Raw genomic sequence first — 12221 nt, 5'->3', positions numbered from 1 at the left:
TTTTCTTGCAGTCCAAATTGGCAATTATTTGATTAAATTGCGCACTTTATTTTGGAAAATTTCTTTATTTGCGAAATAGGTGGGCAGTTCTCTCATCGTTTGATTATATTATCGCAATACTAAGCGAACAGTAGTTAGTTTGGTACGTAAACGGGTAACAGTACAAGGTAGAATTTAGTCGTTAAAGTATCGCTGAGAAGTAAAGTCCGTGTTTGAGTTTTGGAGTAATGGCTGACGATTTGGAGAAGGTAAATACAACTATTTATTTGTCGAAACCATTTTAATAATTTAGGACACGAATTATTGTTCATGTTTACGAATTGAGAGCGAAATCGCGACTTCTACTTCTTCAAATTGTTTAGTCGATTTTAACGTTTAACAATCAATTCAATTCTTTTACTGTAGAATTACTTTTACGGCGCATCTTTGATTTAAAAAAAAAATGATTTGGATAAAGGGTAAAAGAAATGATGAAAGGATGAACTAATGAACATTAGGATTGAATTCTTCGAATGATCGGCTAGTCATCCTAACAGGAATTTTAAGAAGTATGGATTACTTACAATCCTTACTTCATTACGAGTTCAACGAGGTATAACTCACCTCTCTCCGAAGTGTCGTTTCGGTGGTAGAGCCGTTTGAAAACGTAGCGATCCGAATTTCCAAAATTCAAGATTAGTTTATTGCAGTGCCAAGGGTAATTGCCCATCGCATATTAACTACTTTCCATAAACCGGCACGACAGATAGTCAATATGCATTTAAGGTAAAATAAAGCAAAAAGAAAACCCGCCACATTGAACTCAACTTGAACCATGATGTGATGATAAAATCAACTCGTGTTCGCAACATCTATTCCTTTCATAACCGTTTTATACTCATCGAAGTCATTGCACATTATCTGCTTTTAACCATTATAGCTGTTGATAAATTACAAATTTTAATTGAAACGATGAAGACGTGATCGGTGTTGAGTTGAAATAATTATTAAGATGACTCGCTTGACTGGTAAGAGCGCTCTAAAATGGATAAACGAAACTGGATATTTATATCAATTATGGCAGTGATCGTTCGAAAGTACTGTTCGTATAATGTGTGTCTGTGGTGCAAATAGCATGTGAGGTTTCAGAAAAACCGATGCGATGAAGGGACTCTTTTATTTCAATTTTTATGTTTCAAGTCCCTAACTATGATTAAAATACAATTTATTTCAAATTTACAACAAATTAATCGCGTCATCGCCTAGTGTTTTACGCGAAATCTTCTACTTCCTTTGTTTAATCATTCATTTTGCTACATAAGGCAAAATTACCTACAAGTCATCGCTTATTTGTGTCGCTGCTGTCGACAACAGATGGCATGCGTTTTATTGACGTTGTCCTGTGAACAATAGATGATAGATCTTGTCGGTTGACCACCGGCAGTGCGATCGCATGCCAAAATATTTATGTGTGAAGTCAAGCAAATTAAAAGCGTTGAATTGCTCGAAAAAATGTCTAAAAGTTTGCAGGAATTTAAATAATATTGCGCTTTTGCTAGGTTGGCTATGATTAGTTTGCACCCAAAATCGTCAAAGTAATCCACTGCACTGTGCTCAGTTTCGCAAATCGAGGAGATCTATGTTCACGGTGCGGTTGAAGATTTTAACTGAGCATTTCGATGCACTTTTGATATTTTTGGATATTATTAGTCAGTTCGAATCCTTGAACGAGGTTCCACAGAAAAATTTTGATTTTCATCCGTACCGTCGGTGACAGTGGTGCATAGCCCATCCTGTCTACAGAGAGCGGTGGAAAACTGGTTGTGGTGCCTGAAACTCTAGTAACAATTGTACAAAATTTCGGTACCATAAGTGCAAGGGAAGTCGGCAGAGACACGCTAAAGTTTAAAAACGTGATTTTCAAATAGTCATAGAGGCGTGGATACTTGAGAGATGAAGCTAATAAATAGTTCTAGCAGTAGAGCAACATTTCCTCTACCAATGACCAAAAATTTATTTTTTGAGACCTTTTACGCTTCCCTTGCACTCATGGTATTTTTGTACAACTGTTATTAGAATTTCAGGCACTGCCGATTGCAACCACAACCAGTTTTCCACCACTCTTAGACAGGATGGGCTATGCTATATAGCCTATGCACTGACACTACGGATAAAAATCAAAAATTTTTGTCGGACCTTGTTCAGGGCTCCGAGCTGACTAATGTCCAAAATTATCAAAGGTGCATTGAACCGTTTTGAAATCCTCGACAAGTCAAAATTAAAGCCATCAATAGTTGAGGATTTCACCAATTTACTCTTAAGTTTTTGGAATAATTTAGAGCGTTGGCATTGTTTCAGATACACTGACGACGAAAACGGTAACCAGCAGCTGAAATTGCAGCAAAATAATATTTTTTGAATTTGTCTGATAGCGAAAGTATACCTAAAAATTACACTTTTCAAAACCACATTCATCGATTCACTACACATGCATGGTGTCATTAAAAAGCTAAGGGTCAATTAGGTGAAACAATTTTTTGTTGTTTGTGTTGCTTTTCGGGTCGTTTTTCAAAATAATTCCTCTGCCAGGGAGTGAAGTAGTTAACATTGCCGAAAACAATTTGTTTTGTGCTTCGAATCATACGCGGTATATTTACAATTAATATTTCTATCTTCAATGCTCAGTACAGCTTAACATTAACTCAGTCTAAGTTCGGGGTTTAAGTTTAACCCAAAAATCGGCGTCCACAAAGGCAGTGTTCAACTTTAATTGAATGGGATATGTCGATTTTTCACACAGTTCCAGTTGAAAATTCAAAACTAAATAGTAAATCGCCACTTTCATGAACATCAGTGCATATCTGGATCCCTAAATTTTGATTAGAATGAAATGAGTGGAGAGTTCATGCAGCAAAATTGTGTTTTACGACTTACCACACAGTTTCTCGGTCCAATCGAGAACGGAATATACGATCCCTGAACGATATTTTTCTTGTTCTCCTCACTAAATCTCTCCGGATCGAAACGCTTTGGATTGGGAAAATATTTTTCGTCCATGTGATAGCCAGCTGAGCGGGAATATGGATTTGTGTTAATCAAATTCAAATTTTGTTTTCTCATTGAAATCACTACCTATGGGCATCCAGATTCCGTCGCCCGTCTTTAATTCAATTTTTTTGCCATTTTTCAATTCGATCGTGTACGGCTTGTTAACTTCTCTATCTGAAAATGGAGCAATCGACCAGCGGCGAAGAGTTTCGCAGACCACCTGGTCCATGTACTTCATGTTTTGTAATAGTTCGTAAGTTAACGGCTGTCCAGCTAGTTGATCATGTACGGATTTGATTTCGTTATACAGTCTGTCTTGAATGTCAACATTGGCTGCCACTTCCATTGCAGCGAAACATTGAGACGTTGGTACAGCATTGAAACCACCAAAAATGAATATCATGCATTGGGCAACCAAATCGTCTTCAGTGAACTCTGTAGGAACATGTAATGTAGATGGGTTCAAGCATCGCGCAAAGCAAATTCACTCGGACAGACTTACTCAAATGTTTAGTAGAATTCCTGCCATAGTCAGACTCTTGCACGGTGGCAAATCCAATGTCATCGTTGCTAGTAGTATCGTGATGCAGTGAGCCCTTTCTCGCTTCCATCATCAAATGTATCATGTCGGGACGGTAAATATTATTCTCCTCGCGATACTTCATATTTTGCCGGATCATCGATCGAAAGTACTCGGTGTCTTTTTCATGCATCATTCGAATTTTGAAGAAGTTCATGATTTTCGGAATGCTCTGGAATGCAAAGAATTTCATGCCTTTGATGCCGTCCAGATTGGCCGCAGAATAGCCATGTTTGTAAAATTCATTGTCCTTGTCTTGGAATGAGTTCATTTTAAAACCGAATGCTGTTGACGCAATTGTATTGGCCACAAAGCGTTGCATCAGTTCCTTCAAGTCGAACGTATCCGAGTGTTTGTTCTGAATTTCATTTTTTATATTATCGCACAAATCGAAGGTGCACTCGTTGATTAGTGACAACATTTGTCTCATTTTGCTGCCTGAAAATTAGAGCCGGGTAAAAATTGGTGATTTCCGATCTAATAAATCAAATTTGGGTCTGGCAGCAATATCTGAACACTTCCAAAAAATCCCATTTTTAGTGGAGACTATTTTCAACTCGTATCCCATTTACGAACACTTCACTAACTCAGACTTTAATTCATTGTTAACAGAGGCATCCAACCTCATTACTATAGATTAGTGGATAAAACCATCAAATCGACAGTGTCACAAATAACTTGACTTTACTTTCTCTGTTCAATCAAATTGGGAAAATATCAAAATTCTATCTTCCTAGCAGCCTATTACTCAAAGCTATTCGTTTGTCATCAAAACTATCGACAAATTTGCTTTACCAGTAAATGCCGGACTTGTTGTCGATCTTATATCTTTCCAGTCCTGATCATTGGTGGCAAACATAGATCGTCCAAGCAATGGGTCCACTTCTTTGTCGATATGAAAGCGATGATTCGTAAAGTGGTCAAAGTCTTTGGACGTGACCCTCTTCGCTATATCGATATCATTTATTACGTACATTGGCGCACCGCCAATGTCATATGCGCCGATGACTTGTTCCTTCGAATGTTCCTTGTACAAATCGACAAACGTGTCCATGCTAGTTTTCTTTCCGAGAAGCACCTGATATTGAACGCCCAATATTGGAGCGCCTCGGACATATTTGATTCCAATTTTATCGAAAAAATTCCAATTCTTGATTACGAATTTGTAAACGACCAACGAAACCAGTGTAAGGACAATGGTCCATGGTGAGCGCAGGAGATCGACGATCGCCAAAACCATTTCTTTAGATTTATTTTTACTTTGTAAGATCACAAAATATCGGCTAGTAACTGAAACACAATCAAGCGAACTCAGCTTTTTATACAACTGAGACAACAGAGATTATATCACTGCGTAGTAGGTGTAATGTGAGGTACGAAACCTGTTATCTATATCATAGTCTAGGTTCTCCTACATAAATTGGATGGGTAGCTTTAAACCAAAACAGACTGCTTTTTATCATGGAAGCCGGGTAGTGAGCACAAAGACAGATAAAAATTGAAAAAAATGCCCTAATTAAATCGGGTAATCCCGCCTCAATCATTCCACCATTCCTTTAGATCTGTGTCAAATCGGTTCTTCTTCGTACAGATGCTTTGTTTGGAAATATTCGATTGCTTAACTTTTTAAAGATATCGCTTTTCAGCCCGGAAAACAATTTCCTTTTTTGAAAAAAACAAACAGCTTCCTTAGTAACTTGAAGTGAGCGCAACACCGCAAGACCTTCGACTATAATTTTTTTTTTACACTGTGAAGTATGTTTTCGACTTAAGACCGTTCGTTTCCACGTTTTTTGTTTATCAGTGGAAAAAACTCCAAGTCATGGTTTTATCGTTTGTCATTGTCCGAAAAAGATGTTTTTGTACTCAAATCACTTTATTGTTCAAATGACTCTTGAAATTCGCAGGTGAATATCAGTATTTTGTACACAGATTACGAAGTACATTATATACAGGGCAATGACGTGCGATTTTTTGGAGTCGACTTAAGATGATACGCACTAAACACCGAATTTCTCCAAAATGAGATAAGATAAGAGTTGTCCAGATGTACTGACTCTAATTTTCTGCAACCAAATTGTAAGAAAAATTGCAACGCGACACACACTTCCGTTCTGCTTGTTTAAAGGATATAAGTAGTAAAATGCTGCTTCAAGAATAAACCAAGAACTTACATTATGTAAGAATTGGGGGAGGGAGTTTCATAAGGCTCGGAACGGGTTCGGGTTGACCTGTTTTAGTTCAGGTTGACCTGAACCGGATTCATGACCCGAACCTGAAAAATTATTTCGGGTTCAACCCGAACTTGACTCGAACTTGAATTTTCGATTTCGGGTTTAACCCGAACCTTACCTGAACCCGAAATTGTTCAACCCGAATTTGACCTGAACCTGAATTTTCAATTTCGAGTTCGACCTGAACCTGAACTGAACCCGAAATTTTAAATTTAATCAGGTCGGGTTCGGGTAGCCCGAAATTTGTGACTTTTTTTAGTGTAATAAACGCTCAAAATTTCGGGTTACCCGAATCCGACCTGATTAAATTTAAAATTTCGGGTTCAGTTCAGGTTCGGGTCGAACCCGAAATTGAACAATTTCGGGTTCAGGTCAGGTTGGGGTTAAACCCGAAATCGAAAATTCAAGTTAGTGTCAAGTTGAACCCGAAATAATTTTTCAGGTTCGGGTTAAATCAAGTTCGGGTTCCGGTCTGACCAAACCCGACCCGTTCCGAGCTCAGTTTCATTGTATTTGATGAAGGAGTAAAAATAGGCTTCTTTGTGCAGTAAATACTCGATTTCTAAAACAATCTGCAGCCAAGCCTTCAAGTGTGCCTAAAACATTCCATCTAGACATTCGTTTCGATTTCTTTTTTTTTGTCTTCACACTAATGCCTTTACGAATTGCCGTCGAACATGTTTCAGACTGAAAGTCAATGGTCTAGCGCCAGAAAATGGTAGTGCCGGTAACCAATCAGACAATATATCGGATGATATAAGCGAAAGGCTGGGGTGGGTCTGGTAAAAAATTTAAAATTCTGAAATTTTATGAATTTTTGTCACTTTGCCCGATCTGAATGAGTGATATGTCGATCGATGCGCCTTAGCTGAACAGGAACCTTATTGAAAGTGGGCCCCTCTAGGAGAAACGAGTGAAAAACGTTGGGTAGAAAAATTGGAAATTTGAGAAATATATAATCGGAATCAAGGAGAACGACAATTCATACGAGTAACGCGAAAGTGACAGATCCAAATTTTTTCTTTACAGTAACACCGAAATTCATTCATAATTATCAGTATTATTAACGCACTTCAAGCATGAGTGGTACCACAGCACTGCTTCTAGCATTAACATAGAAATTATTCTGAGGTTGATGAAATCACAGTAGGCAGGCTTTTGTAAAGATAGATGACTTGTTTTCGATGTGTGAGTTAAAACATAGAATACAAGCAATCCTAAGCGGTAGCTCTTATCACTAAAACTAAAGCCTCCAAATTTGACACATGTCAATAAAGTGTTCATGCTAGTAACAGTGCTGTGGCGGTACCCTAAATATGAATAGTGCTGTGGTACTCTAAATATGGTACTGAAACTTGACAGTGTGTCACACAACTGTAGCAAACCATACTATATTTGGCAGCTGTCGACTATGATCACTTTTGCTTGAAGTGCGTTGGTTGTATGAACGAAATTTGGGAATACCGAAGAAGATTAATTTAGATCTGTCACTTTTGCGTCATGTAAACCTAGAGTAATTATCTTGAACTATTTGTTTAAAAGAAAGTAAAAGTTAAAAAATTAACAAATCGAAACAGGTTTCATGGGTCTACGTCGTTCGACCGAGTCGAAAAACTGATACTTACGAGGCTGATACTTGTTTCAAAAAAAGCCTCCGCTAGCCTTTAGTCAAATTATTTATTGTGTAATAAGTATGGTCATAATGGGTTTAACAAGATCCAAAACGATGGTGCTTGACGAAGATTGAGCCAGGACAATCAGCACTTCCATCGATATTTTCTGAACCACCTTGATATTGTTTGAGTACATGACCCGCACAGTCGTCCCCATAATGTAGAGTAACTTGGGTACTGCCAGTGCTTAGTAATGATTTGATCCTAAAGTTCGGAACGGCATTGGTGCATCCAAACGGCCCAGTAATGTTAATTGTTGATGGTTCGCCTTTGAAATTTGGTTCGGAATATAAACCTGCAATTTTATGAACATTATTGTTTTGAAATGATCTGTCGACAGAACATTATGCTGGACTTTCGTTATACTTACTCAAGTTTTGGTTGAAGTCAGAATCCGCTGTGAAGGCAATCGGTCCGCAGCTATCACTTCGTGGAGCACATTTTTCAGATGCTCCGAATACGCAAGTGATAATGCAAAGTAGTCCCAAAAACTTCATGTTTTTAGTTCTTTATATAAATTTGATCACTCTAACTCTTGCTTCTAACTATAATCCTTTGATGTTGTGTTCGATTGAACGTATGTTCTTAAATGACAAATTTAAATTGAAGAGAACAAATTGAACAGTCTTCTTGCACCAGGTATGAAACATCACATAAACAAATAATAACATACAAGGCCAACACCAGATAACCAGTTTTATTTCGAATTTAGCATCACAACTCGATTTGTAATATGCATATCACACCTACGCCGAAAATAGTTATTAAATCAACAAGTTACGAAATGGGGTTGCTTACCACTTCGTGTGGAAAATGGTAAAATCCAAGGTTAGACAAGGAACTTAATATTTACAATAAAAAATGGACACAACTCGGGGTCCATAACTCTGATTGCGGTGAAATTAGTTCTCTTCATTTTCGTTTTTTTTTTTAACTTCTACGAACGACAAGAATGTTGCGTTGCGATACATTAACTAAATCTGTTATGACTGAAAGTATTGCCTTAATCACCTATTCGTTTGTAATTAATATTACTTTGAGACCTCCATTCTTTCTGCAAACGTTTGTAACATCTACAGATTGTCTACTCATTCTTCGTTTGTAATTAATATTAATGGCAAGTAAAAGACTCGACTATCGATGATTCTCGTTTCAGCTTCTTTCTCATTCTAAAGTAGTCTTGTTGTCCATGGGTTGATAACAATAATTTGTCATAGCCACATATTTTGTACGTCTCTCGGACTGGCAAGTAAAAGACTCGATTACTAATGTTTCACACAAAATCTTTTACTTCATTTGTTTAACCATTCATTTTACTATATAAGACAACATTACCGATATGCATAATATACATTGCATATCACATCTGCACTGAAATCATGTCCGGAGCGATAGCGGAGGACTTGACGTAGTCTAACTTCCAAAAAAAGAACGAAGAAAATTTTTTGAGACGCGGCAACTATATATAGGCGAGAATTTAAGTTTCTTTCCTTTGGCCTGTATCACCACAAATCCTATTCTATCTTATTTGCGCTTCAAATACGAGCAAAACGAGCTATCACTCGACTATGTAACTTTAAAATTGCCGGAGATACATCGTTTTGAAGTTGATAGAAAATGCACCAAATTAACGTTTTCCAAACAATCAAAATCTTTCAACTTACTCTGTATGTTTCTATCTATCTGTCTATCTATCGACGGTCGATCTCGGAAACTAGTCAGCCAATCTCGGGTGGGCTTAAAAATTAAAATGTGATACGCCATTACCCCAGGAAAAACCAGAATTTTGTTTTATTGGCCTCGAAGTGGTTTCTGAGTGTGGTTTTCGAGGGTCGGGAACGCGTTTTCGGCTGTAGCTTAGCTGTATTGAAACCTACAGAGGCGTGCGACCCATCAAATGAAAGGTATTCGTAACACGATTCGAACAATTCGAATAATTAAAAAAATCGGGGCAGATTCGTTTGAGCTAGAGTGATTAGAGTGACCAAATTTTGAGCTACTCGAGCGTAGGATGAAAGGACTAATATTTTTTTGGGTTATGAGAGATAGAGAATTACTTTATTCGGCAAAGTCTCAGAGTTTTACGAGTAGAACAGAGGGGCATTTGTGAAAAATGTCGAAAGTTGGAAATGGGTGGGTCAATTGGGGTTTTAGAGATATTTCTTGAATGGTGGCAGATAGAGAATTACTTTCTTCGTCAAATTTTCGATTTTCGTCAAATTTTCGATTTTCGTCAAATTTTCGAATTTCGTCGAATTTCGTCAAATTTTCGAATTTCGTCGAATTTCGTCAAATTTTCGAATTTCGTCAAATTTTTCTCGTAATAGAGGCCCTTAGCATGAAAAGTTATCTGTTGTGGACAGGTAAGTACTCTCACTTGTCTTGTCACCTTCACGAAATTGTTTTAAATCTGCCGTCCACCACAGAGATACGTTAACCACTATTCCAATCGTTCGGCACTTGCGTCACGACACTCACAAAAGTGGAACAGTAATTTATTTTCTATTTACAGTTCGATTACAGTATCTATGATTTTCCCAGCCCTATGTGGTACATGATACCTGAATGGGAAGTAGCCGTAAAAATTACAACGTTCATCCCGATCATACTATTCGGAATTCTCGGTAACATTATGCTTTTGAATGTGATCATTCGAAACAGATCGTTACAGACACCGACTAATTTGCTATTGGCAAACATGGCAGTGGCAGATTTCTTCGTTCTGACAATTTGTTCGACCATGTTCTTGTTTAAGGACTTTTACCAAAATTTCATACTTGGGGCAATTGGTTGCAAAATGGAGGGATATGTTCAAGGTATGTTGGGTACAGAGGTATGATGGTGCATATTATTTATGCAAGAGAATTTTTTCCCTTCGGTTCTAGGTGCTTTACTAGTGACTGCAGTGTTTAACTTATGTGCTGTAACATATGAACGATTAACAGCAATAGTATTGCCAATGGAGACTCGACTGACCATATTTTCTTGTAAAATTGTTATGGCTTGTGCGTGGGTTGGTGGATTTACCCTGGCTGTTCCATTAGCTGTGTACAGAACATATAAAGTGAGTACAGCGATAATCACCTAGCACACAAAACTATACGAATTGGTTCGATTGTAAAACAGGAACGAGAATGGAAAAACTTTGTGGAAACTTTCTGTATGGAAAACACAACAGTGTTGCCAACATATTGGCACGTTCTTATTGCAACGATCGTATGGTTTCCACTTTGTGCAATGATTATCTGTTATTCGGCAATATTTTGGAAGGTAACTTTTGTTCGTCTGCCGTTCTAAAGGTCTCCACGCAGTCAAAAAAAACATTCCGTTTTGTCTCCGTTTACTTAAACCAAGTCTCTTTCCTTTTGTTAAAAACGATCAGTCAAGTAAACGGAGGCAAAACGGCATGCATTTTTTTGCTGCGATTGCAGCTTAAGGCTTGATTTCCACTTACAAAAAAAAACTTCGTTTAGCTAAGCCACTCCTCTTTTATATTGTTTAAAGTGTAAACGTAGAGAAAACGGAGTGCATTTTTCATAAGTGGAAATCAAGACTAAGGATTAAAAGTACTCAGTGTGAGAGATAAAATTGAATCTTTTCAATTTTTGCTCTCTTACGGAGCACTTTTTATGAAGTGAAAACCATACTTAAATTTAACCAACTATGTCTTATGACTACTATTGTTTTTATCAGCTTGACAGATATGAAGCGAAGGTCCTCAAACGGGAAAATCCGATCTGCGTATCATACAAAACCAAAGTGGCCAGAACGTTATTCATTGTGGTTGTTACATTTCTTGTTTTACGGCTACCATTCACAACTTTGGTATTCATTCGAAACAATTGGCTGAAGAAATCGCAAATGAATCAAGCAGCCGGCTTCGAAAGTTTTTCGTATGCGTCCCAATATTTGATATACGTCAATGCTGCTATCAATCCCGTCATCTACGGTCTGACAAATGACACCTTTAAACGAGCCTACCATCAAACTCCAATGCTAGCATGCCTATCGAAATCGAAGGTAGCCATTTTGCTGCTCTATATGTTGCGTTGTAATCTTTCCGAATGACTATAATGACAATGTTTCTACAGGCTCATCAAGCCAATGATGTTTTCAGCAAAAAGCGTAATGAATCAAGCATTTGGTTTTGGATTGCTTCGAAACATCGCTGGGGTCAAGGTTTTGACAACAGTAAAGCAACGATAACAACGAAAATTAAGATCATTTCCAACTTGGCCGAAGCTGAGAATTCTGGTTCGGGAAATTCGGATTTAAATTCCAATGTCAAGCAGACATCGACTGCTGTCATTTGAACGTTGCAATCCAATTATTTGATTCGAACATAGCACTGCAGTTGACGAGTTGACCCAAGTGCTTTGGATTCCGAAGCATAAAATTAACTTATCACTCTATTGTAAGGAAATATACTGATAGTACGACGCACGACGTCTAGTTGATATGAATTGAAATAAAAAAGAAAAACTGAAAAATGAGTGGGATGATGAACGTGCTCAGTGTTATCTCATCTGCCGTGAGTTGACCCAAGTGCTTTGGATTCCGAAGCATAAAATTAACTTATCACTCTATTGTAAGTATATATACTGATAGTACGGGACGCACGACGTCCAGTTGATATGAATTGAAATAAAAAAGAAAAACTGAAAAATGAGTGGGATGATGAACGTTCTCAGTGTTATCTCATCTGCC

At 37.6% G+C, this 12221-nt stretch overlaps 3 protein-coding genes across 3 annotated transcripts; 1 reads left to right on the top strand and 2 right to left on the bottom strand.

Annotated features, from left to right (window-relative positions):
- The first annotated feature begins 136 nt into the window (after nucleotides 1-136).
- LOC119072350 (neuropeptide FF receptor 2) lies at nucleotides 137-11995 on the top strand. Its single transcript, XM_037177538.1, has 6 exons — nucleotides 137-248; nucleotides 10027-10330; nucleotides 10400-10578; nucleotides 10641-10784; nucleotides 11208-11534; nucleotides 11606-11995. Exons 1-6 carry the CDS (start codon nucleotides 228-230, stop codon nucleotides 11825-11827), a joined length of 1197 nt encoding a protein of 398 aa, XP_037033433.1. The 5' UTR covers nucleotides 137-227; the 3' UTR covers nucleotides 11828-11995.
- LOC119072346 (probable cytochrome P450 9f2) lies at nucleotides 2604-4895 on the bottom strand. Its single transcript, XM_037177535.1, has 5 exons — nucleotides 4403-4895; nucleotides 3530-4045; nucleotides 3112-3462; nucleotides 2914-3047; nucleotides 2604-2848 (listed from the first exon to the last, which is right to left on the bottom strand). Exons 1-5 carry the CDS (start codon nucleotides 4845-4847, stop codon nucleotides 2687-2689), a joined length of 1608 nt encoding a protein of 535 aa, XP_037033430.1. The 5' UTR covers nucleotides 4848-4895; the 3' UTR covers nucleotides 2604-2686.
- Nucleotides 7500-8132, bottom strand: LOC119072356. Its single transcript, XM_037177547.1, has 2 exons — nucleotides 7885-8132; nucleotides 7500-7809 (listed from the first exon to the last, which is right to left on the bottom strand). Exons 1-2 carry the CDS (start codon nucleotides 8009-8011, stop codon nucleotides 7550-7552), a joined length of 387 nt encoding a protein of 128 aa, XP_037033442.1. The 5' UTR covers nucleotides 8012-8132; the 3' UTR covers nucleotides 7500-7549.
- Nucleotides 11996-12221: the final 226 nt, after the last annotated feature.

This window comes from Bradysia coprophila (assembly GCF_014529535.1).
Source record: "Bradysia coprophila strain Holo2 chromosome IV unlocalized genomic scaffold, BU_Bcop_v1 contig_81, whole genome shotgun sequence".
NCBI classification, from domain to species: domain Eukaryota; kingdom Metazoa; phylum Arthropoda; class Insecta; order Diptera; family Sciaridae; genus Bradysia; species Bradysia coprophila.
The sequence above is the reverse complement of the archived record's forward strand: the minus strand, read 5'-3'. Positions and strand labels throughout refer to the sequence as shown.

Coding starts and splice junctions, on each gene's coding strand:
- LOC119072350 (XM_037177538.1), top strand. CDS start 228: ATGGCTGACGATTTGGAGAAG. Junction 10,785..11,207: donor ATTCGGCAATATTTTGGAAG/GTAACTTTTGTT, acceptor TGTTTTTATCAG/CTTGACAGATATGAAGCGAA. Junction 11,535..11,605: donor CATGCCTATCGAAATCGAAG/GTAGCCATTTTG, acceptor ATGTTTCTACAG/GCTCATCAAGCCAATGATGT.
- LOC119072346 (XM_037177535.1), bottom strand. CDS start 4,847: ATGGTTTTGGCGATCGTCGATCTCCTGCGCTCACCATGGACCATTGTC. Junction 3,463..3,529: donor GAATTCTACTAAACATTTGA/GTAAGTCTGTCC, acceptor ATGTTCCTACAG/AGTTCACTGAAGACGATTTG. Junction 3,048..3,111: donor CGGAATCTGGATGCCCATAG/GTAGTGATTTCA, acceptor ATTCCCGCTCAG/CTGGCTATCACATGGACGAA.
- LOC119072356 (XM_037177547.1), bottom strand. CDS start 8,011: ATGAAGTTTTTGGGACTACTTTGCATTATCACTTGCGTATTCGGAGCA. Junction 7,810..7,884: donor TGACTTCAACCAAAACTTGA/GTAAGTATAACG, acceptor ATAAAATTGCAG/GTTTATATTCCGAACCAAAT.